The 22,457-nt window shown below is 41.3% G+C and overlaps 1 protein-coding gene across 10 annotated transcripts in view; it reads left to right on the top strand.

The window, feature by feature from the left end:
• The window catches only part of fgfr3 (fibroblast growth factor receptor 3), a 72,255-nt gene extending 54,234 nt beyond the window's left edge, over positions 1-18,021 (top strand). For 4 of the 10 annotated variants that reach the window (XM_079573645.1, XM_079573648.1, XM_079573653.1 and 1 more), the window contains exons 8-18: positions 3,103-3,247; positions 5,023-5,201; positions 7,780-7,925; positions 8,601-8,722; positions 8,903-9,013; positions 9,351-9,541; positions 9,774-9,896; positions 11,193-11,263; positions 15,525-15,662; positions 15,874-15,979; positions 16,688-18,021. In XM_079573645.1, the coding sequence (XP_079429771.1) occupies positions 3,103-3,247; positions 5,023-5,201; positions 7,780-7,925; positions 8,601-8,722; positions 8,903-9,013; positions 9,351-9,541; positions 9,774-9,896; positions 11,193-11,263; positions 15,525-15,662; positions 15,874-15,979; positions 16,688-16,852 (1,497 nt within the window). In that variant the 3' untranslated portion in view covers positions 16,853-18,021. Of the gene's footprint in view, positions 1-3,102; positions 3,248-5,022; positions 5,202-7,776; positions 7,926-8,600; positions 8,723-8,902; positions 9,014-9,350; positions 9,542-9,773; positions 9,897-11,192; positions 11,264-15,524; positions 15,663-15,873; positions 15,980-16,687 lie in introns of all 10 variants that reach the window. The other 6 variants (XM_079573647.1, XM_079573651.1, XM_079573652.1 and 3 more) reach the window with 4 other exon arrangements.
• Positions 18,022-22,457: the final 4,436 nt, after the last annotated feature.

The following is a 22,457-nucleotide window of genomic DNA, read 5'->3' on the forward strand; positions in this document are numbered from 1 at the left end:
CTGTTATTGTTGTGTCAGTTTGATCCCTCATTGTGTGACAGTGTTACATTTACCCTGTGAAAATGTGGGTGTGTGAGTTAGACTAACAATCATAATCATTGTTTTTGCTTACAGGAGAAGCTGAACGTTTATTATATGGTCTTTTGTTTTTACATTGTGTTCCTTTCTTCATCACGCAGAAAACTGTGGGTAACCTCACTGTGAACCACGATAAGCTCAAAATCTTCAATGTCACTGAGAAAGATGCCGGGAAATACTTGTGTCGCGCCTTCAACTTTGTAGGCAAGTCAGAGAGGGCCTTCTGGCTTAAGATTCGCAAACCAGGTAAAGAAAAAAACGACGGGCCAGACCGTGGCGGCCATCTGGGGCCCTCTGCTTGGGTGTGCTCCTCTGCAAAGGCTTGGCTTGGTTGTGGGTTCAGCTACTGGCATATAAGGTGTTTCTTTGCTCATAAGCCGATCAGCGTCTTCATTTGGCTGTGGCAAATGTCATTGTGCATACTATAGCATACTATACATAAAAAGGTCATTAACTCAATTCCAACAACATCGAAACTGAGAACCATGTTATGAAACCCCTTGTTTTGCATTCACCATCAGGAAAGACAAAAATAGCCAGGTCTAAAACAGCAAGTGGATTAAAATAGGCCTAAACCTGAAGAAAAGACAAATACCCACAGTTTGATAAATATTACAGATGCACCGATCCGATTCTGGTATCGGATATCGGAGCCGATACTGGAAAAAATACTATATAGGGCATCGACAACAAATATCCGCTACTGAACCGATACTAGTTTTGACTCTGAACGCCTTAAAAACACAACTTTTACCACCTAAATCTAGGTGAATATGGGCATGATGTATATCATTGTATTTTTGATTGAAGCGCAAAATTCTGCGGTTAGCAATTGCATGCTAAAGCTAGTGGGAGCATGCTAATGCTAAGAAAGCTATCAAGGCTGGGTCAGAAACTATGATGAAAATACCTAAAGTTGCCCAGTTGAATAAAACTGGCCACTGCTGAAGCCAAGTGTTTGTATTTTAGTTTAAGAAATAACTGATCTCAGATATTTGTAATGATCAGATCACTTAATATGAGTTGTTTATATTAATGTAACCTAAAACCGTGTCATATAGGCTACCCAAGAACATTAAGTGTAGAAAAGTCATCCTTGTTAAATGTTTATCTGAGAGTTTATCAATAGATATAATTGATAATTGATCTATAACATGACAATAAAATACTTTATTGATCTTACAAGTCAATTACATTTTTCACTCAAGAAAGCCACTTTTAAGAATGTACCTTGGAATCGGTAAATATCAGGTATCGGCAGATTCTCAAACCCCAGTATCGATATCGGTAGCAATAAAGCTGGATCGGTGCATCTCTAAGAAATATTATTTCATCTTATGCTGAACAAGATGTAGGCCAAAGTCAATCCAAGTGTACAAGACATTGCCGGCAGATGGCCACTTCTCACAGTATCGAATAATCAATAAAACCACACTACGGCTGATTTGATTAGACTCAGGTCAAAGAAACCACCCTCTAATTTGTACAACTCGCCGTCGTATGGATTACTTTTGGTGAACAGTTGTTTTAACAAGTCCTTATGTTACTCACAGGTCTGTAATGAGGCATGGGAAACTAATGGTCTCCACCCAACGCCCACCGAACCAGAGCTGGATATAACTCAATGTATATTACAAGGTCAATGAGAAATCCCACTACTGTGAAGATTACTATACAAAATTAATTAATGCGAGATGGGCAATGTATGGCTCACATTTAGCAGGAATCTTCATTAATGTAATTCCTTCTTATAGATCACACAAATACTGTGACTATAAGGCTGTTCAATACATAGAAAATGTATTGGGAAGAGGCTGTTTTACCGTAACGTTGAATTTGTTTGCTCCCAATTATCATTTTATTTTAGGGATACTTTCACTACTTCATCATCAATCAAGCAGCTCTGTAAAATTAGCTAAAACCAAAATGAAATATGCGAAATCTCTCTGTGAACGAACCAAACGTCTCGCTAAGTCCATCCCTCAGAAAGCGTGATCCCCCCAATATTTATTTCAATCATTGCTCTCCCTGAAGAAACCCCTTTGATCTGCGCGTGTGTTTTAAAAGATGGCCCCCGAAAGTTAACCGAGTTAATATTTCAGATGGTCTTTTGATGTGTTCATTCACTCGCACTGTAGAAGAAGGATATTTGGTCTCGTTCATCACCTTTGATTTCTGCTGCCAGCCCAGATCAAGGCTGTGGTGGAGGGCTTTGCTTTTCCGACAGGTAAACAATTTAACAGCTCGGTTTGAACCACCACACACTGCTTTTGCCAATTAATATTTGTTAAAAAGTCTTCGGTCAAACGTCTCACCCAAGCTCTGCGCAGTGTATGTCCATGTATTGGTTTTCCTTGGTAGCCAGTGTAAGGGTATTATGCGCTTTATTCAGGCTTATTAAACTACTTAGTCTTTATATTTTTGTAGAATAACTTAAAACAGGGCTTGTGTTGAGGAAAAATACCTCCACTCTTTTAAAATGTTGTTACACTAAACACCAGCAGAGGGTGCTAAACTACTGCTGCAGTAAAGGGAAACATGTCATATTGAAAGTAATATGAATGATAGACTCGGTAGGGATAATAGTTTGACCAGGGATCAGTACAAGTTTGATGAAGGTGCTTTGACTTCTTTAAAAACTGAAAGAATCTTCATGGATTACTTTGAATGATGTATACCGGAGTGTGGGTTGGCGTTAGAATGAATATGCTGGATTTCAGGATTGAATTTCAAATGGTATGTGGACCAACTATCAAGGCCCAAGTTGTTTAGTATTTCACTGGACACAAATAACACATTTCACTCTAAGCATTGTCGACGTGGTTTCAAACAGAGCTGATAAATCTTTTTCAAGGTGGAGGTGCATCTTGGTGGTTTCCAATCGTCCACAGGAGAAGACAATGACTCAGATTCTCCCCTCCTCCTCTCTGTGATATTGATTTAAATGGTGTTGGGAACTCACCGCCTGTCTCTCCCTTCCTCTTCCTCTCCCCCTCTCCTCTTCCTCACCCCTCTCTCCTACAGACGGCTGGCATTAACACTACAGATAAGGAACTAGAGGTGCTCTTCTTGACCAATGTCACTTTTGAGGACGCGGGGGAGTACACTTGTCTGGCGGGGAACTCTATTGGGTTTGCTCACCACTCTGCTTGGCTCACGGTGCTGCCAGGTAGAGCACTTTCTCCACTTTCTCCTCTACTTCTTCCAAATGTCGAAATGATGTTGTGTTGTGTTATTACTGCGGTGACTGAGGAGGCAAAATGACTTGTGTGAAGCAACGCATGCAAATCACACCATGTAAAAGTCACTATTTAGACTCAATATTCACTCTTAAGCATTTGTAAATAATTGGCAAATGGCAAATACTAGATTCATAAACATTTACAAAGCATTCCTCTTAATTTGTTAGTTCTTTATGTGGTCAAATATGCTGAGAAGAAGAATGTGCTGAGTCCTTATGAGACAACTGGCCAAAGCCTAATTGCCTACTTGCATGCATTGAGCTCTCTCAGCCACCGTAGTCAAATGTTGTTGATGTTACAAACCCACAATGAAATGATTACCACTGTTATGGTTTAGTAATGCGCTGTTTTACTCAGTACCATTTTCATACCTGCATAATGGGCCTCTTTGCAGCTCACGAGAACAGTGTAAAGTGTGTAGTAATTGCTCGAGCGTCTGTTGGATCAGGCTGGCGGTGTGTTCACTTGTCTCAAGGCTACGTGGTAATTTCAAAGACTTGTTTAGCTCGTAATGGCTTCCCTGAGGAGAGTGCACTCACAGGTGAAAATACCTGCCGCGTGTTCAGCCAGCGCACCAGGATTACTTCACTCTCGATTAGAAATACCTTGGGCGGATTTGACTGAAGCGGGTTTGGATATGCTTAGATTTGGTACTGAGTAAAACAATTACAGTTGCTTCTTCATAATTCACCTCAAAATAAATTTACTTAATGTGATATTTAATTATGCGTGTTTTATCAGTGACTTTGTTTTCTACCGACTTGTCTTCTAGTTTGTGGGCTAGGTCACAAAATTAAGTCAGGGTAAGTTTAAAAAATAAAGAAATAAATGAAAGTGTAATGATAATTGCATCAAAATGTATAAAGGTTGGGAGATGTAGGAATATTCTTTAGTCTGAGGTAACATGTTCAAGTCAAATTTTACTTTTTTAATTTAGTTTTCTCACACTTGAAAACACCCTTTATAGATCAGACAGCCCACATTATCTTGTGCGTTGGGTTGCCAGGAAAAGTAACTGAGTTAGATTACAAGTTGCTTTATTAGTTACATTCATCAGCTGCCGACACCCCTCCCTCAAAATGCAAATGACAACCAGTTTTGCAAATACTCGCGTTACTGGCAGTGCATTTTAACGGCAACATCAACAATGCTGTCATAGATTCAGAATAGTGATGTATTTCCATCTCTCTCCTCTTTTATTGTACCCTACATTCATGTCGTGAGTCGTCTTCATGCTGAAAATTACTTGTCGCACACGTTATGTCATTCCATGAGACCCACGAAAAAAGAAGTATAGATAGTAACTCAGAGTAACTTGGAAAAGCAACTTTAATCTTATTACTGGTCTTGAAAAAGTAATGCGTTAGATTACTTAATAATAATTAATAGGTTACTGAATAAAGTAGCCTGATTAGAGAAACTTTAGGCTAAATATATGATGAATTTATTTAATTTCTGTAATGGAATTTTAAAATGGTAGCTGTCCTGCTGAATATACTCTCCCTTTCAAATTGTAAAGATGATAATTACCTTTCGGGGATTAGAAACTGTGCTCATCCTGCCCATTTTACACAAGACAACCATGAGGTGAATTGTGAAAAGTAACCTGCGCCGGTATCATTTGTCCAGTAGTTTCATGGCAAATGCATGGAGCAAAAACCACCGTCTAATTCTGTGTCCAACTCGTGTATTATTTTCAAAGCAGTGAGCGAGGAGAGGGACGACTACGCGGACATCCTGATCTACGTGACGGGCTGTGTGCTCGTCATCCTCACCGTCGTCATCATTGTCCTGTGCAGAATGAGGATGACCAACCAGAAGACCCTCCCCACCCCTCCTGTCCAAAAACTATCCAAGTTCCCCCTCAAGAGACAGGTAACAGAAAGTAGATACAAGATTTGCAAAAAACGTACCCATTCTCTCTCTTTCTCTATCCATCTATCCACTTACTTACTTACTAGAAGACGCTTTTAAGCCACGCAAAGTAACTCAATAAAATAGAAATCACAGTTGTTTTAATGCGAATCAACATCTTCAGTAGGAGTTGAGAGTAGGAGGAAAAAACACAATCAAACACAATTTCCTTTGGTAAAATTATTCAAGTATTACAAAAATAAAATAGAAAATGAGTTACAAAAAAAAATGCAACTCAATGTACTTTCGATAAGTATTAAGGCCAAAAATACATTGCTTGTCAGACATATATATTGGACGATAAGCCGATAAAGTCATTATTGTGACAAGTCTAATGAAAGACATTACATTTAGCAAGCTCCTGTAGCTTGCCTTAAAGATATTTGTTTGCAGTATGGTAGGAAAAATGGTTCATCATATTATTCCCCTGCCATCCTCTATAACAAATGGTGGAAAAGTGATTTAAACTCTAACACTAAAGTCTGACTTGCCGCTTTATTGTGATGAATAATAAACTTGCATCTCAACAAGGAATTGGCATTTTCACGACATAGCTCTTTGATGCCGGGTGCCCAACGTAAAGTGCAAGCTAACTTACCTCTATCTAATGCAAACCTGTTCTTGCATTCTTGGACTGACAATGATACAGACTGGGGAGGTCGCTGCTCTCGTTCCCTGCAACAGTTGAGAGGAGAGAGTGAAATCTCAGCTCTCACACTCACAAAGGGGGGGGGCACAGCAATCCCAAATCCCGCTGCAAACCCTCCAGGTTAACTGCTGCTAAACCAGTGTCTGAAAGCGACTAAAACTGCCTTGGAGTGATACCAAATCAGAGCCACCAAATTGCGAACAGGAGAGGGGCAGAGAGTGAAATCTCAGCCCCGGCTCTGACACTCGGAGGGGGGCATAAATAACCCGGATCCCCCTGAACGCGCCCCGGGATGAATGCCAGCACGTGTCACCGGGCGAAGGAGGCTTCCAGCGTTCTCACCGCGTCGCCTCCTCACACTTTTATTTGTCTGCAGTTTCTCCACCAGCGTGAGAGCTCGCTTTGAACCTCAACCGGGTAGATGATACAAGAAAATGCGCCGCAGTTTTTCTCACGCAGGCACAAATGACGAAACGCTTTCCAAAGTCGTCGTGTGTCTCTCAAGAAGCAGCGCCGGCAGGACTCTTTGATGGCATTTCTGACGTACTTTTTGGACATTTGAAAAGACATGTTCTTCCTCAATGGTATTTGACAAGAGTGTTGTATCATTGTGCTAGCACTGTCGTCATGACGATCTGGTGGTCAGTTGTTCAGAAGAAGGCGTTAAAAGCCGAGCAGTTCATTATGCTTTGCAGCGCAGGCCTCCCACTGTTTGCAGTTGCTAGTAGTTGCGTGTTGTTTTATTTTTATTCCAGGACTTTTCGGGACTAAAATGAAAGGCTTCAAATACCCGAACGATGCATTTTTAGACCAAAGACTGCAGCTTCTCATGATTTATTGTGCTGCTATACCTCACTGCAGATTCATCTTGTAATTTTCTGAGCATAAACTACCAGACTGTGCTTGAGTTACGACCTTTTTATGCTTCTAAATCTTTTGAACTCCCAAATGCCATCTCAACAGGTTAACTTAAGCCCAGAACATGTCTGTGGCAAACTGATGACTTGACGATGATCGTGAATCAGTCGAAAACAGGACTAAAAATGGCCGTAACGTCATTTCCAAGCCTCCAACTAGACCGAGAAATTAGTTGTGTAAGCGTCACGCGTAAAACTACTGGTTCGCCTCAAACCACTGTCCTATTTCACCCTTGCACCTCGTCATGCTCATGTAAGGTAGTCCAGAGAAGGGCTTTATTGCATTTTTCAGTAATCTCCACTTGGTTTTCTTGAGCTAATCTCCGCTCACTCCAAATCTGCCCCTTGAGCTCCTGGCATGTACTACCCCATATTACTTTTCATACCTGCAAAATTATTCAGGGCAGTTTTTCTTTCCAGCTTTAGCTTCATAGCGTTTTCTCATTTTGCTGGGGGAAAAAAATAGGCTACGATATTTTGTGTGCGCATCTATCACAAATGCAATAGTGGATTCCTGCGACAGTTGCTGGAAATGTAGTTTGTTGATGGATATTTGTTGCGCCTCAGATTCCGTTACCTGCCTGCGCTTCCTGCTACATTTGTCTTTGTTAGCGCCAGATTCGTGTACGGCTATTTGTAAAAGTCACACACCTTGACAGCCGCATGCTATAAGGGACAAATCTGGCAGGCGGTGCACGGTGGATATTTTTGGCATGTTATATTGTTGAATGTTTGGTATATTTAAATGTATTTCCATGTATATCACTTACAAATAAAGTGGGTGTGTCCGAAACGGTTTTCCTTGGAGGGCCCAATTGGAAACCATGAGCGCAAGAGTAAGAAATAAACAAACAAAATAATCATCTCATCAATTACCGTAATTAACTTCCTGTTGACTGTCTTCCCCCTGTGTTGTGCCTCCGTCCCCGGTGCTGCAGCCCTCTCAGAGATTATAACAGACTGTTTTTGTTCCCAGCAGGTCTCCTTGGATTCCAACTCCTCCATGAACTCCAACACTCCTCTGGTGCGGATCGCGCGGCTTTCCTCCAGCGACGGGCCCATGCTGGCGCATGTGTCCGAGCTGGAGCTGCCCTCGGACCCAAAGTGGGAGTTTGCGCGAACGAGGTATGTGAAATAAGCTACAGTTAGCTATAGTAATGGTTATGCTAATGGTCATCTGGTCACTCTTTAATGATTCATTTCAATACTTCTAATTATCCAGATGTTTAGGAACCAACAAAGCAAAGTTTAGTTAAGTTTATTTGGCAGTTGTAGTGTAAACTGTCACAATTAAAAATAAAAATGAAGAGAAACAGTGCAGGTAGCTCAAAGCGCATTGTCAGCATTTGCACAAACCACACGGAGCTTAAGATAATGGGAATCATGTTACTGCTGAAACAGTGTTTTAAGGAAAAGTGTACCTCTCTTTTGAGGTAAGTTGAGACATAATTAAATATTTTAGGCGGATTTAGTCAGCAGCCATTTACCAGTAAAAGTGAACTACATGCATTTGAGATACAATTTGCAAATTATGCACATATTTCCTCTTGAATGCATGTAAAGTTAAGCAAAACTGTCTCTAGAGAAGAGACATGATGACTGTACAGTATGTCCCTGGCTGCCAAGCAACTAGTCCCGCACTGAATGCTCTGTCGTCCTTGTGCTTTGAATAATCTGAAAAGAATCGAGCTTCAGTAAATAAAGTCCCATAATCGTGGCATCTCAGTGCAGTAGCACTTTTATAATAGGCCTATAAATACACTAATCCTTTCATAATGTTGTCCCATTGTGGGTTTTCAGGTTGACGTTGGGTAAGCCGCTGGGTGAGGGCTGCTTCGGTCAAGTCGTCATGGCGGAGGCTGTGGGCATCGATAAAGAAAAGCCAAACAAGCCACTCACTGTTGCTGCCAAAATGTTGAAAGGTAATATATTTATGTTTGTTGTAAAAAGTAGTAAAAAAAACAGTTGTGAATTATCAGCAGCAACGGTAAATAGGAGCTCTTGTAATTGTCTGAGGAGGAGAAGCAGAAATTGACTTTTTAACAGCTTTGTAATCAAATTATTTTGTCTTCAGAGTTTATGAAATTTTGTGTATTTTCTAGATGACGCGACTGATAAAGATTTGTCAGACCTGGTGTCGGAAATGGAGATGATGAAAATGATCGGGAAACACAAAAACATCATCAATCTTTTGGGAGCCTGCACACAGGACGGTAAGTGCATGAGCATTCGTCAATAGCGAAAAAAATCCCATTTGAAACTGTTTTTGGCGATTGTATAAACTATGTTCTTATCCATTTTTGCACTTGGTGGTTAAGGGTGGTAATTGATTATGTTATTTAGTTTAGTTGAGAAGTTCGTAAATCATAAAAACAAATCATAAATCAACAGACCAATGACCTAAACATTGATAAACTAATGAAAGTTACTGCACAATACAATGATATCGCTTTAAAATTACAATTTCAGACATTGCAAGTCACAAAGACTCCAATTATTGAGGTACTGTAAAGATATAAGAACCCATCTTAAACTGTTTATACTGTGCAGGTCCTTTGTACGTGCTGGTGGAGTATGCGTCCAAAGGAAACCTCAGGGAGTACCTCAGAGCACGGCGACCTCCTGGGATGGACTACTCCTTCGACACCTGTAAGATCCCAGACGAACAGCTCACCTTCAAAGACCTGGTATCCTGCGCCTACCAGGTGGCCCGGGGCATGGAGTACCTCGCCTCTCAGAAGGTCAGTTCAGTAGATGCATTTTGTCTTTGTGCACCAAATGATTGAGTCGTCGACTAAATGAACACACTACGACCTACGTTATCTCACTATTTATTTTAATAATGATGTAAATGTAAACCATGCTTTTGACTTTGCCCAAAGTTATATCCCCTGGGCTGGCTGGGGGTCACCGTGTGTTTTGCATGTTTTTGAAGAGCGTCATTGATGCGTTATACTCTGCCTCCCATCGCAGTGCATCCACAGAGACCTGGCGGCGCGAAACGTCCTTGTGACGGAGGACAATGTAATGAAGATCGCAGACTTCGGATTGGCCAGGGACGTGCACAACATCGACTACTACAAAAAGACCACCAACGTGAGTCCACCGCTGGGCACAAAACGCAGAAAATAGGAACCTCAAAATAAATGTTTGAACTCTGTTTTTGAGGACTTTTTGCCTATTGCTGTATATATTTTAAATAGATATATCATGACTTTTTCTTCTTCTGCTACCAATATATGTCAATAGTAGATTACTGTATCTTCCAGACTATAAGTCACACTTTTTTCATAGTTTGGCTGGGGGTGCGACTTACTCTCAGGTGCGACTTATTTATCAAAATAGCCGCTAGAGGGCGCTCTAGGCTTATCTACCATTGAAATTGTAAGAAATTGTAATAGAGCTGTAGAAATGTGTGGCGTGAGCAGAGGGGGACTGGCGAAAAGCGGAGGTTACTCTCACTGCAATGAAGAAAAACAAAAAAAGCTAATCGCGAGCTAAAAGCTACATGGCCACACACAGCTAGAGGAACTAGTTCGCAAATGGGTGCTTGAACATTGTGCTGCCGGGAGAGGCTTGTCAATGGTGCAGTTACGTCTCCATGCCCAGGTAGTTGCCAAGGCTGGTGTGACTTATACTCAGGAGAGACTTATATATGTTTTTTATTCTTCATTATGCATTTCTTGTCTGGTGTGACTTATACTCCGGAGCAATTTATAGTCCAGAAAATATGGTACACTAATTTCCTATAGGCCAGTGGTTTTCAAACTACAATTTTACACTTTTATGATTTGATTTTGATTTTATTTGAAGTTAAGTGTTGTTTTTCTGGTTTGGACAAGATTTAATCCAATCTAAGATCTAATTTCATCTTGATCTGGGCCTGGTGGAACTATGAAGGTCTGGTATTTTTAAAAGTGGCACTTGCTGTGAAAAGTTTGAGAACCACAGCTCTTGGCCTCTTGCTCTAGTCATCTGTTCACCCTATACTCACTGTCCTTCATCTAAGTCCAAATGATCCCAATCTTGACATGTATGACTTTATCCTCCAAACGTCAAACACAAGCGTCTCCCTTTCATGTACTCCTTCCAAATCCTTCCCATTTCCCTTTATTATCTTCAGCTCTGCCACCTTCAATTCGCCCGGCTGTCTTTCCCATACTGCCCCTGTCTCTAAGAATCCTATAGAGTTTATGACCCATCTTCAACATGTGCAGTTCAAAGAGGTCAGGCTGTTCATAGCGATTACAGCTCGCTCTCACTGATCAATCTCCCCTTAATCCATTTTTCTTCTATCCTGCTGCACTCAGAGTCTGTTTTTATAACTCATATTGTGTTATATGCGATGCTTGCTTTGACGGCGCTGACTGGTGCTTTGTGTTGTTGTTCTAGGGTCGTCTGCCCGTGAAATGGATGGCACCGGAGGCCCTTTTTGACCGGGTCTACACTCACCAAAGCGACGTGTAAGTTTTCATATTCCAAAAAAGCAATCTGAAATACCAGCCCTCCGCTCATGTATGCCCCTTTACAGTGCTGACATGCCGTGACTGAGCGGGTTAGCGTCAAACTCGCGGCGTGAATGCAAAGCAATGGAGTTTCCCGAATATGAAAAAATGTCTCCTAATCCCGCAGATTCTTGTGTGTAAATCGACATTCCCACTATGCGTTTGTTCTTTAAGCTCCGGACTCGACATCAGAGAGGCCGAAAGAGGGATTTCCAGTGTTGTTTTATTAGCACAAAACCAAACTGTCAGGGAGACTGTCAACGAGGTGTTCATCGAAAGATATGACAAGCTACCGCCTTTTTTATATTCTGTTTGAAATACAATAATGCAGAATATAATGGCATAAAAAATCAATCCTCTCCTTTGTCCCTCTGGGGGTAATACAAGTGTTAATGGGATGATTGGGGGGTCTTTCATCTCCCCCTGGTGTCTCTGGCCAGAAAACCACAATTGCAACTTCGCTGCCACCAGTTAGGAGCCACCAATACACACTAATGGAATCACGAAGAAGAAGCTAACAGGCAAAGCTAACTGCGGCCTAGCACCACTTAAACAGTATTTACAACCAAGTTTGAGTGAAAACAATTATCTCCATTGTGTAATTGAATGTACAATATCCCTCTCTCCCTTTGTCTTTTCTGTGAGCGTAGTATTTACTGTCACGGACAATTAATGAGTAAAAAAACGTAAAATGCTACAACACATGCAGTGGCGCTTATAGGGGCATGAGTTACTTAGTACTGCTTTAAGCAATTTCAGGCCAACATTGTTAAAAATAATTTCCTGATGAAATAAAGAAAAAATGACATATTGTTTATATAGTATTTGCAATTTGGCTTGGTGGATGCTTAGACCTTTTCATTTCTACCCCCATCTTTACAAAGGTACAGTGCCCTTTGGAAAAAGCTACTTCATAAAACATGGCACAAAGCATAATTTAAAGTTGTTGAAATACGCGGTTTCGCAGCGGCCTTTTTCCCAAAACAAGAGAAGCCAAACACATCTTTTCAACCTCTTGCTTCTGTTTTGGCAGCGAGTTAACAGGTCAATATGTCTCTTATTAGCTGCTCCACTTGTGCACCCCTCTCCCCTTGTCCCAGACGGAGAGTCCCCATCAGAGAGGTCCAACACAAACACAGGCCCCTGTCAGCAGCGGGACGGCCCGATTAGAGCCGACTCTGTTATTACAGCAGCTCCGAGTTAACACACCGCCTCCTGATCCTACAGTAGTGGTTTACTCTCAAAACGCCGCGGGACACTTCACCCCTGACCCCTCTGCTTTATCAGGCAGATAGACAGCTAATCTAGGCTCTAAGTGGACCTCTGAAATTGAAAGAAAGTTTGCCAAAGGTTTCAGCTACTTACATCTGCTAATCAAACACTGTCTTGTGATGCTTGGAGGAAGTTAACATAAAGGTTTGAATGCCACCTGAGTTAAAGCTGAGATACCGGATTTTCCCGTAGTTTTAAAAATGTAAACTTTCTGTCTCTCAATCACATTCCCTCACTTTCCCGATTGTTCAGATTAATTTACATTTTTGGGGCCTGTACAATTTTGAAAGACAGAGCTGGGCAAACTAACTTAGAAATAAAATCAGCTGATTCTTCCATATTTAGATATTTCAGGTTAAGGTTGAGGTATACTTTATTAATCCCCGTAGGGAAATTCATTCTCTGCATTTGACCCATCCTCAATGCCGCTGGGGCGACCTGTAGGAGCAGTGAGCTGCCAGCGTGGGCCGTCGCTCGGGGACCCATCTCCATGATGTGCAGCCAGGCTGGTGGTCAGAAACACCTGGCTAGAGGAGTCATCTATTGTACATGTTTTTAGTGGTAGGGGAAACCGGAGAACTCGGAGGAAACACGGGAGAACATGCAAACTCCACACAGAAAGGCTCCGTTCCTGGTGGGAATCGAATCCACCTTCTAGCTGTGAAGCACGAGCGCTAACCACTGTATTACCGTGCCGTCTATTTAGGTGGACACAGTGTTGCGTTATTTGATTTTATATTCTTTTTCTTTCTTTTTTTTTTTTAAGAAAGGAAAGGTAAGGACAGGATTTTATTTGTACAGTGCCTATCACAAACATGGTCACAAAGTGTTTTACTTGGGACTCCCCTGCTCCTACCAGTGCACGGCCATTGTGTCCTCTGGCAAGACATATAGTCCTATATAGTCCCACCAAGACATGCCCCGATCCAGCTTTTTTGCTTCCGATGCCGATACCGATACTGGGGTTTGAGTATCTGCCGATATCTTTCTTTTCAAATTAACCTCTTCCAACTTGTACATTACAAATATCTTTTATCAGTTATTCTTAAACAGCATTTCATAAACTAAAATGCCTACACTTGGCAGCTCCAGCTTAGCCGCCCACTTTAGATATTTCTATCATAGCTTCTGACCCAACCTTGATTAGTCATTAGCATTAGCATGCTGCCGCTAGCTTTAGCACACTGTTGCTAACCGCTTCATTTTGCACGGCGATCGAAAATACGTTTGCGGAGGTTAAAACTAACAGCATCCCCATATATATTCATATTCATTAAAGCGTTGAGAGCCAAAACCGGTATCGGATCAGTATCGGATATTTGTAGCCGATACCCGATATCATATTGTTTCCAGTATCGGCTCCAGATCGGTGCATCCCTAGTCCCACCTAGTCTCTCTTCCTCTGACTTTTTCTCTTTCTCTCATAGATCATTTCTCAGTTCATAGGTAACCAGATTTCTCAGTCCTTTACTCCTCATTCTCACTACATGGGTTGCTGCTTCTATTGCTCTACCTTCCCTTGGCCAAAGCAAATATTTATCCCATTATCCCTGAATTCAAGTAACGGAATGTTATTAACCAGCTTAAATCACCTCATCTTTTGACATAAACGCTGCGGTGACCTTCCCTTCGCTCTTCGCTCCTCTCTGCTCCGCTTGCTTCTAAATAAAGTCATGTTTAATTCTCTCCCGCTATTAGGCCTTTAATGGTCTGTGAATATCCAACCATGCCACGAAACTCTGAATACAAAGCACCTGCTGCTCCTGAACGCATCACGACCCTGAAAGCACCGTTTGTTTCACGTCATGCACAAGATTTAGAGATGTCAGAGATTGCCCCCAAACTCTTTCATGATGACTTTTTATCACTCAGACTTTGATGTCTCTGTCCTCCTTTGTCCACGTTGTGGGTGACGGTACAATACAGCCTCATTGGAACAGTTTGTTTTTTTCCTCAACGGGGACACGGATAATTTGATTAAACAAAGAGGAGGGAGGTGCAGGGTTTTGGTTCAGCAGTCCGACAGTGGGCTAATAGGCTGCGCATTTTAACTCATTAGTTTCAATCTGTTCAAACGTGATTCACTCTGGTGTTGTCACTGGTTGAATAAGGCACAAAATAAGTGGTTTGCGAGCTAAAGAACAGAAGAATTGACTAGCAGGGGCACCTATTCAATCCGTGAAAAAAGGAGGAGGTAGTTGAGTAAACTGCTGGCTGTGACCCAACTTCTCTTTAGCCTTCACAGCACATCCCAATAGTTGATGTGAATTGGATAAATGCTTGTTTCGGATGCTCAACTGCACTGATTTAAACTCTTACTTCTCTCAGTCTACTGTCATTTCATTTTTCCAATAAAAAAATGTGCAACAAAAGGTGCACCTTACTTAAGAGTGTATGTGTAATTCAAAAGCCTATAACTCGTTGGTCGTGAATAGCACAAACATACAGAGACATTTATTGCTTTGACAACTACGGCCCAAATCGTTTTCGAAACAGCCTTCAGCTGAGTATGGATTTGAAAAAGCATTATTTCACCGGAGATGGAGTACTTTGTTTTCTTATGCCTGTCTTGAAGGGAGGCCCGTTGGTTTAAAATGTTATTGACCTCCCATCCACGACAATGAGAGTCAAGTGGAGTTTTAACTGGAGAGCACAAACATTATAGGAGATCAATACCCACTCATCTTTCTCATTCGGCTGTGCGAACCTGCTCACGGCTACTGTCTCACCGATCATGGGTTTCTGATAATGTGTGTGTGCATCGTTTGTGTGCAGGATTAACAGTCTTATGTACTTGTATCATCCCGTCGTAAAAGCATATAGGCAATGCTCCTACTTATGTTGTTACCTACCACCGCCATCGCCAAGAGGTCAAATATCACTGTATGGATTTACTCTTTCTATTCTTGTCTTCGGCTCATGTGTATTTGTTGAATGCTGTGTGCAGGTGGTCGTATGGCGTGCTGCTGTGGGAGATCTTCACTCTGGGCGGGTCGCCGTATCCTGGGATCCCGGTGGAGGAGCTGTTCAAACTGCTGAAGGAGGGCCACAGGATGGACAAACCAGCCAACTGCACACATGAACTGTGAGCGGACACACACTACTTTTACTATTGATAACTTGCTTGCTCACTAACCTTGCAATCTGGCATCATGGGGAAAGATCTTTGTCGAGTCCAGGTTCTCAAGCTACACTACCCATTTTCTCCCATTTTCAAGTTGGATTCATGCGTATCCTGTAGTTCCCGTAGACTTCCTGTCCCTCTTTATTTAAAGTCTCTGTCCTCTGTGTCGTAGGTACATGATCATGAGGGAGTGCTGGCACGCCGTCCCGTCTCAGCGGCCCACCTTCAGACAGCTGGTGGAGGACCACGACCGGATCTTATCTATGACCTCCACAGATGTGAGTCCCACAGACAGCTGCGGCCACTGATACTGAGGGGAAAACGGCAGGAAAACAGGAGATTAGACACAGGCCGGGCCATAGAGGGGCTACAGAGAGGCATATCAGGGCTGTTAGAGGGGGCATTACAGTGTGGAACAAAGCCAAACGAGGAGAACAAAGATATCCACTTTTACCCAGATAGACTTGCACTGGACTGGACGCTATTGCAGTTTTCAAGCAGAGCTGCAAAATATTGGGAAAAACAGATGAGGATTTGGTTCCCAGTCCTGCAGCCCTGATGTTGAGGTGGTAAAGAAATCTAAAGCTGCGGCCCAATATCCAAATATGACACTTTTTTGGCAAACTGTGATGCAGCTAATTGTATCACACTACATTGTCCTGACATTTTAACAGAAACTCAAAGGTAAAAAGTAATTCTTTCACACATTGTCTGAGGACTTTGTAGAAGAACAAAGTGTTAATCTGAAAAAAATGGCCTCCAAACATGTTCTCTCTGAAATGTCACGGCTTTGTTTTGATCTTGATCTCAAACTGGTTGATAAATGACACTGATCAAAGTCTAGACCGCTGTAACCTTAACCTTTTACAGTGTCTTTTATTGACAATCTCCTGCCGAAATGTCTTTGATCATCCAAAACATTAAAAGTGAAACTGATTTAACTGTGTGCTCTCTATAAAACACTTCCCTCCTTATGCTTTTTACAGGAGTATTTGGACCTGTCTGTGCCATTCGAGCAGTACTCTCCCACCTGTCCCGACTCTAACTCCACCTGCTCCTCGGGGGATGACTCTGTTTTCGCCCACGACCCCCTCCCAGACGAGCCCTGTCTTCCCAAGCAGCTGTCTTCAAACGGGGCGATCCGGACTTAAAGCGTGCCCCCTCTCCATGACCCACCTCTCAGCTAACGAACTCACGCAATAAAATAAAAAAAAATGGTCTTACACTCTGTGGAAAAACCCAGAGTTGCACCGACTTTCTTCCTCAGCTTTCAAGACTCCAGAAACCGTGAAGGATTATTTTGTTTTTTTCTTGAGTAAAGTTATATATTTTTGTACTTGGGCCAGTCTTTTGTTACACGGACAATCTGTGGGAGAAACCATTCCGTGCCTATTGGGATTAAACCTCCTCAGACTCAAAAAGTAATGGACGAATATTTAAAACGATAAAGAATGAAGGGCATTGGTCATTTACCAGGAAGGAACTTGCAACAAACGCATTTGATTGGACGAAAAGTTACCAGCGAGAAATTTGAAAAAGACTTTGATGGGACTAATTCTTCCGAAGACATTTTGACACATTTTTACAAAGGATTATGTGAACATTGAGCTTATAAACGCCACAACCCGAACAAGCTGTTTTTTGTGACACATTCAGGGCCATTCAGTAAAAGAGGGTTTTTTAATGTATCTAAAATGATTTATTGTAAATATACAAATGCAAATATGTATGATATATCCTCCGCTGTGTAAAAGACAAAAAACATTTTTAAATATTGTTTAGGACCGGAGCGTTGGCGTCTAGAAGACACTGTCTGATGTGTAAAACATTTAATCATTTAAGAAAAGGTTTATTTGAATAATTAACATGTATATTTGTAAAGATATTTATAGAGTTAACATGTGGTTCTTAAGAAAAGTTTAGTCTAGGTTTTAGTACTGTACGCAGATTTTTATTTTGATTTTTGTAACTTATTTTATGGCAGAACTGCGACGTGATTTTCACAACTGGCAGGCTTCTCTGAGTTTGATCCATCATAGATTTTTGGTTTGTTTACAAGTTTTTTAAAGAACGAATGTATGACAGACAGAAGATTTTGCGCAAAGCGAGTGTGAATCGAGCACCAGCGGAGACTTGTGGTTTTTGAGAAGTTAATGTTTGCAAAATGAAAAGCAATGATTAGCTCTTGCTGGGCAAGAAAAAGCAGTGCTTCGCTCTCTTTGTGCCAGAGAGGCCTTTCGGAGCGACTGAAGTACTTAGAGACATTACAGACATCAACTGCATCGACCGGCCTTCAGAATAAAACGCTATCTCTAAAATGAATCAGTACAATGAATCAAGTACAATTTTTAATAAATCCCACGATAATCCGTCTAGAGCAGTGTTTCCCAACCGAGGGTACTGGCAAGCACTTAGCAGGGGGTAGAAGGACAGCAGTTTAAGTTATATTTTTCAATACAATTTCACAGTCCTTTAGCCTTGTTTTGAACAACAGAACACATTGTCTATTTACTAAACATCTACAGTTGATCTACATAACTGGCAGCAAACTTGCAATAGGTCACAAGACATGAACATATTGGGAACCACTGCTCTAGAGAATCCCTCATTGAATTACGTTACATTGATTAATCCATATTTTCCAATTACATTCTGACAGTATTGATACAAGCTAGAGCCATAAGTTACCAGTGAAGTTCTAACTCCCTCCGTTTTCTTCTGAAGGCCAGTTTGAAACAGTCGTGGGGTTGATGCTAACAAGCTAAACGCAGTGTTGTACGTTGCACAACAGCTGCCCAGATGTTATCGCTGCTGTCTAGTATTAAAACTGAAATGAAGGCATGCTGTTTGGTTCTGGGACCTCACGGCTTTTTATGAAATATATCTATACAGTATATTTGTATCAGTTTGTTGAAAAAAAAAAAGTGCCAAATTTAGTCTTATTTTAGCTTGTTTCGCAGCAGATGTAGGCGGGTGCAGTGAAGGATCATAGCCTTGCCAAACCAATAACTTTTATGTATTTTTTTTTTTCTCTTTATTTTAGCCTTTCTCAGTCGACCCCAAACACAAACCAGGGTTGAAATGTTTACACAGAGCCAAGTCGCAAAAGGGAAGGCGATTTTTATTTTATTTTTTTAGTGGCATTTGAAGGTTTTTGACGCTCATTCACTCGCTGCTAGACACTTCACTGTGCAATGGCCTTTTTCAGTATTTTGTTTGGTGTTTATGAGTATTCTTCTTTCCACTCACTGGATATAAAGATGGACACAGCGCCCCTTGACACCTACCAGTTTCAGAAAGTTGGTCAAAACAACTAAAGTACATGACTTCAACTTCTTTATACTATGTCGCCTGAATGTTTGGAGATGGTTTTCAACATGTTCAGAACCAAAAGAAAAATGTGTGGAACGTCTTTGGGGAACAACTTGGAAAATTCTGGAGTGCAACAAATAGCTCCCGGGTCCTTTTGAGCAGAACTAAGTAACTTTTTTACCTTTATACATCCTTTTTGTAGTCCCTCTGGGTGTAATGCAAGTGTTAATGGGATGATTGGGGGGTCTTTCATCTCCCCCTGGTGTCTCTGGCCAGAAAACCACACTTTCAACTTTCCTTGCACTGAGCTGGAGGCGCAATGCACACTAATGGAATCATGAAGAATAAGCTAACAGGCTAACGGGCAAAGCTAACTGTGGGCTAGCACCACTTAAACAGTATTTACAGTCTATTGTGTAATTGGATGTACAATATCCTCTCCCTTTGTCTTTTCTGTCAGCGTAGTATTTACTCTCACAAACTATTAATGAGTAAAAAAAAAAGCAACATGCTCCGACACCTGCAGTGGCGCTTGTGGCCTCTAGGGGCAGAGTTACTTAGTTCTGCTTTAAACTGATTAGTTGGCTTATAGCAGTTATCAATTACCGCTTTCACCTTTGAAAGTAATTTAAGAATGTTTAAAAAGCCTTAGCCACAAAGGCCTTTACACTGGAGCCAAATTTGCTTTGTTCATCTTTTTATCCAGTCTGATCTTACCCTCTTCCTGTGCAAGTACTTAAGAACCTCCCCCAAAACATTTGTGAGTACTTAAACATATTTATTTGTTGCTTTAGCTGTAAATGTTTTGTTTTCTCTCATCTGTTGTGTCCTCTACCTAAATGAAAGGCCTTTGTACAGTAAAGACACTACGGTAGTTCATGCAACGGTATTGTGATAAATCCATGTTTTCTATGTATTTGGTTTCAGCCCGCATCTACAGTATGAAGTGCCTGGAGAGTTTGGGTGGGAAACGTTTTATTCCGAATGAAAAATCAATAGAGAAATCACATAGTTTACTTTTTAGAGAAACAAAAAGGGCACTTCGAATGGTTGGTAATGATAATGTATTCTTCCATGCAGAGTAAAAAGCTTTCCCTATGGTGAGAGTGCTTTATTCAACTGTATCTTACATGCTGATTTGTCTGAATGCTGAATTTTCCCATCAGGCCTTGCTGTATTTATCCAACAATTATTCTTCATGCTGTTTTATTTTGAAATCCTCTATGGCCTCTCCCTATTTCTCTCTGTTGGATCACTACTTCAATTGGATGTGTAGCTTTTAGCAGCGACAAACTCAAGTTGAAATGGACACCAAGCATTTTATATAATAAGACGTTTTTAACCTGTTTTGTAACAGAACACAATCTGCTTCAAAATAAAACTACAAGATGTTGAAAACTACAAACCCTGTGTCATAATTATTGAATATTTTTCTCTAGGATTGCAAGTGCGATTAGACTTGTAGATTCACTTCATCTTGGCGATCAAGGCGGTTGCTTAAGGTGTCATCTACTGAAGCACTAATTGGATATTTTATGAAGAGCTCTCATTATATTGTTCAATAGTGCGTCTAACTGTTAGAAATGAAAGAGTCCTATAATGTCATTTTGATGCTACTGCCACAGTGGGGTGGTGTGTCAAAGACCATTCTTGCCGAGGGCACCAATAGAGCCAGCTCTGATAATGGACATTTTAATCATGTCCAGGAGCTTTAACGTTTTAGAGAAGATCTAAATAGGAAATTGATCGCATGCAGGTCATGTTTGCTGAGGTGTAAACTAGCTTGGGGTTAAAGGGGCAAGATGCAAGTTGGCCATTTTATACTCACTACTGCCACCTCAGGTCATACATGTAGCTGCACCTTCTATATTAAGCTCGTGCATGACGGCACTTCAGACCTGAAGTAACAACGTTTTGAGTGACAGTGCAGCATTTTAGAGGCAGTTGTGGTGAACAAGTCTGGGCTCATTCTAAACCTTAAGACAAGGCTGGACCATGAAGGGGGGGGGAATACATAATTTTAACAGTTTTAAACTCTGTATAGTCCCTTTAGACTAGGGCTGGACAATATAGCAAAAAATGTATCACAATTGTTTTTCCATCCATCCATTTTCTTTCGCTTTATCTGGGGCCAGGTTGCAGAGGCAGCAGTCTGAGCAGAGATGTTCTGGGGCACCCCGAGGCGACGCCAGGCCAGCTCAGAAACAGTCCCTCCAGCATGTCCTGGGTCTTCCACAAGGCCTCCTCCCAATAGGAGATGCCTGGAGGCAACCAGGAGGCATCCGGAACAAATGCCCGAGCCACCTCAGCTGCTCCTTTCGAAGGAGCAGCGACTCTACACCGAACTCCTCCCCGGGTAACTTAGCTTTTTACTCTACCTCGAAAGGTGCGCCCAGCCACCCTTCGAAGGAAACAAATTTTAGCCACTTGTATCCGCGATCTTGTCCTTTCGGTCATTACCCAAATCTCATGACCATAGTGGAGGGTAGGAGCGTAGAGCGATCGGTAAATCGAGAGCTTTGCTCCCCGACTCAGCTCACTCTTCACCACAACGATCTCAAGTGCGGGACGGATCCCGTTTTTCAACTTGATTTAATTATTTCATATTAAAAAATAATAAATGTTGCTGATTAATTAACTTACAAACTTCAGTCCCTTGACGATTATTGAAAATGACCAAAGTAGAGATTGCAATTTCAATAAAATTTAGATTAATTGCACAGGCCTAGGTTAAACTCAGAGTGAACAGGGTTAGAAAGACCCCATGGAGACCGGATATTCTGTTGTCTGCAGGAGATGTTGTGCAGGAGATGTTGTTTTAGGGTGTTAAGCCGCATTTTGTGATAACACCGCATTATATAATAATGTTTCAAAATGTGATAAAACACACTACAGACCATTGTTAACATGAATAAGCCTCTCAGGGGCATGTCATTAGGAAAACAGTTGGGCATGTTGTATAATAGAGCCTAAACTTGTTCATTGACTAAACAATAAAAAATAGTCACTATTTAGCTGCATATAAATGAGTATCAAATGATGAGGAAAGCTTTGTAAAAGTTTAAGAGATAATTAGATAAGTAATTAAAAAATGCTTTAGTTGTGTGCAGTCATCAGAAAGTGAAATCACACATATTATCGCATTATATAATAAATTATAGAACTGCCAAATTAGAAAATGAACACAAAAGGCAGCACGTTCTAATGAATTGCAGTTTTATTACACAAAGCAGAGAATTTAAGAATTGAAATGAGCTTTTAATACATAATGCGGCACTACTACAAAATGGGGTCTTTGTGATTTGCGAATTACTTCTTATTAGAGGTCAGAGGTCAGTTGAAACAAAGTTCATATAGGAAAGATGCATACACTAACCACCAAGAGGGAGCAGGAGGTGGAGGAACTGATCAGTGCAGGACACCACGCTCTGAAACAGGGACACA

Source organism: Gobius niger, assembly GCF_951799975.1.
Source record: "Gobius niger genome assembly, chromosome: 16".
In the NCBI taxonomy this organism is placed as follows: domain Eukaryota; kingdom Metazoa; phylum Chordata; class Actinopteri; order Gobiiformes; family Gobiidae; genus Gobius; species Gobius niger.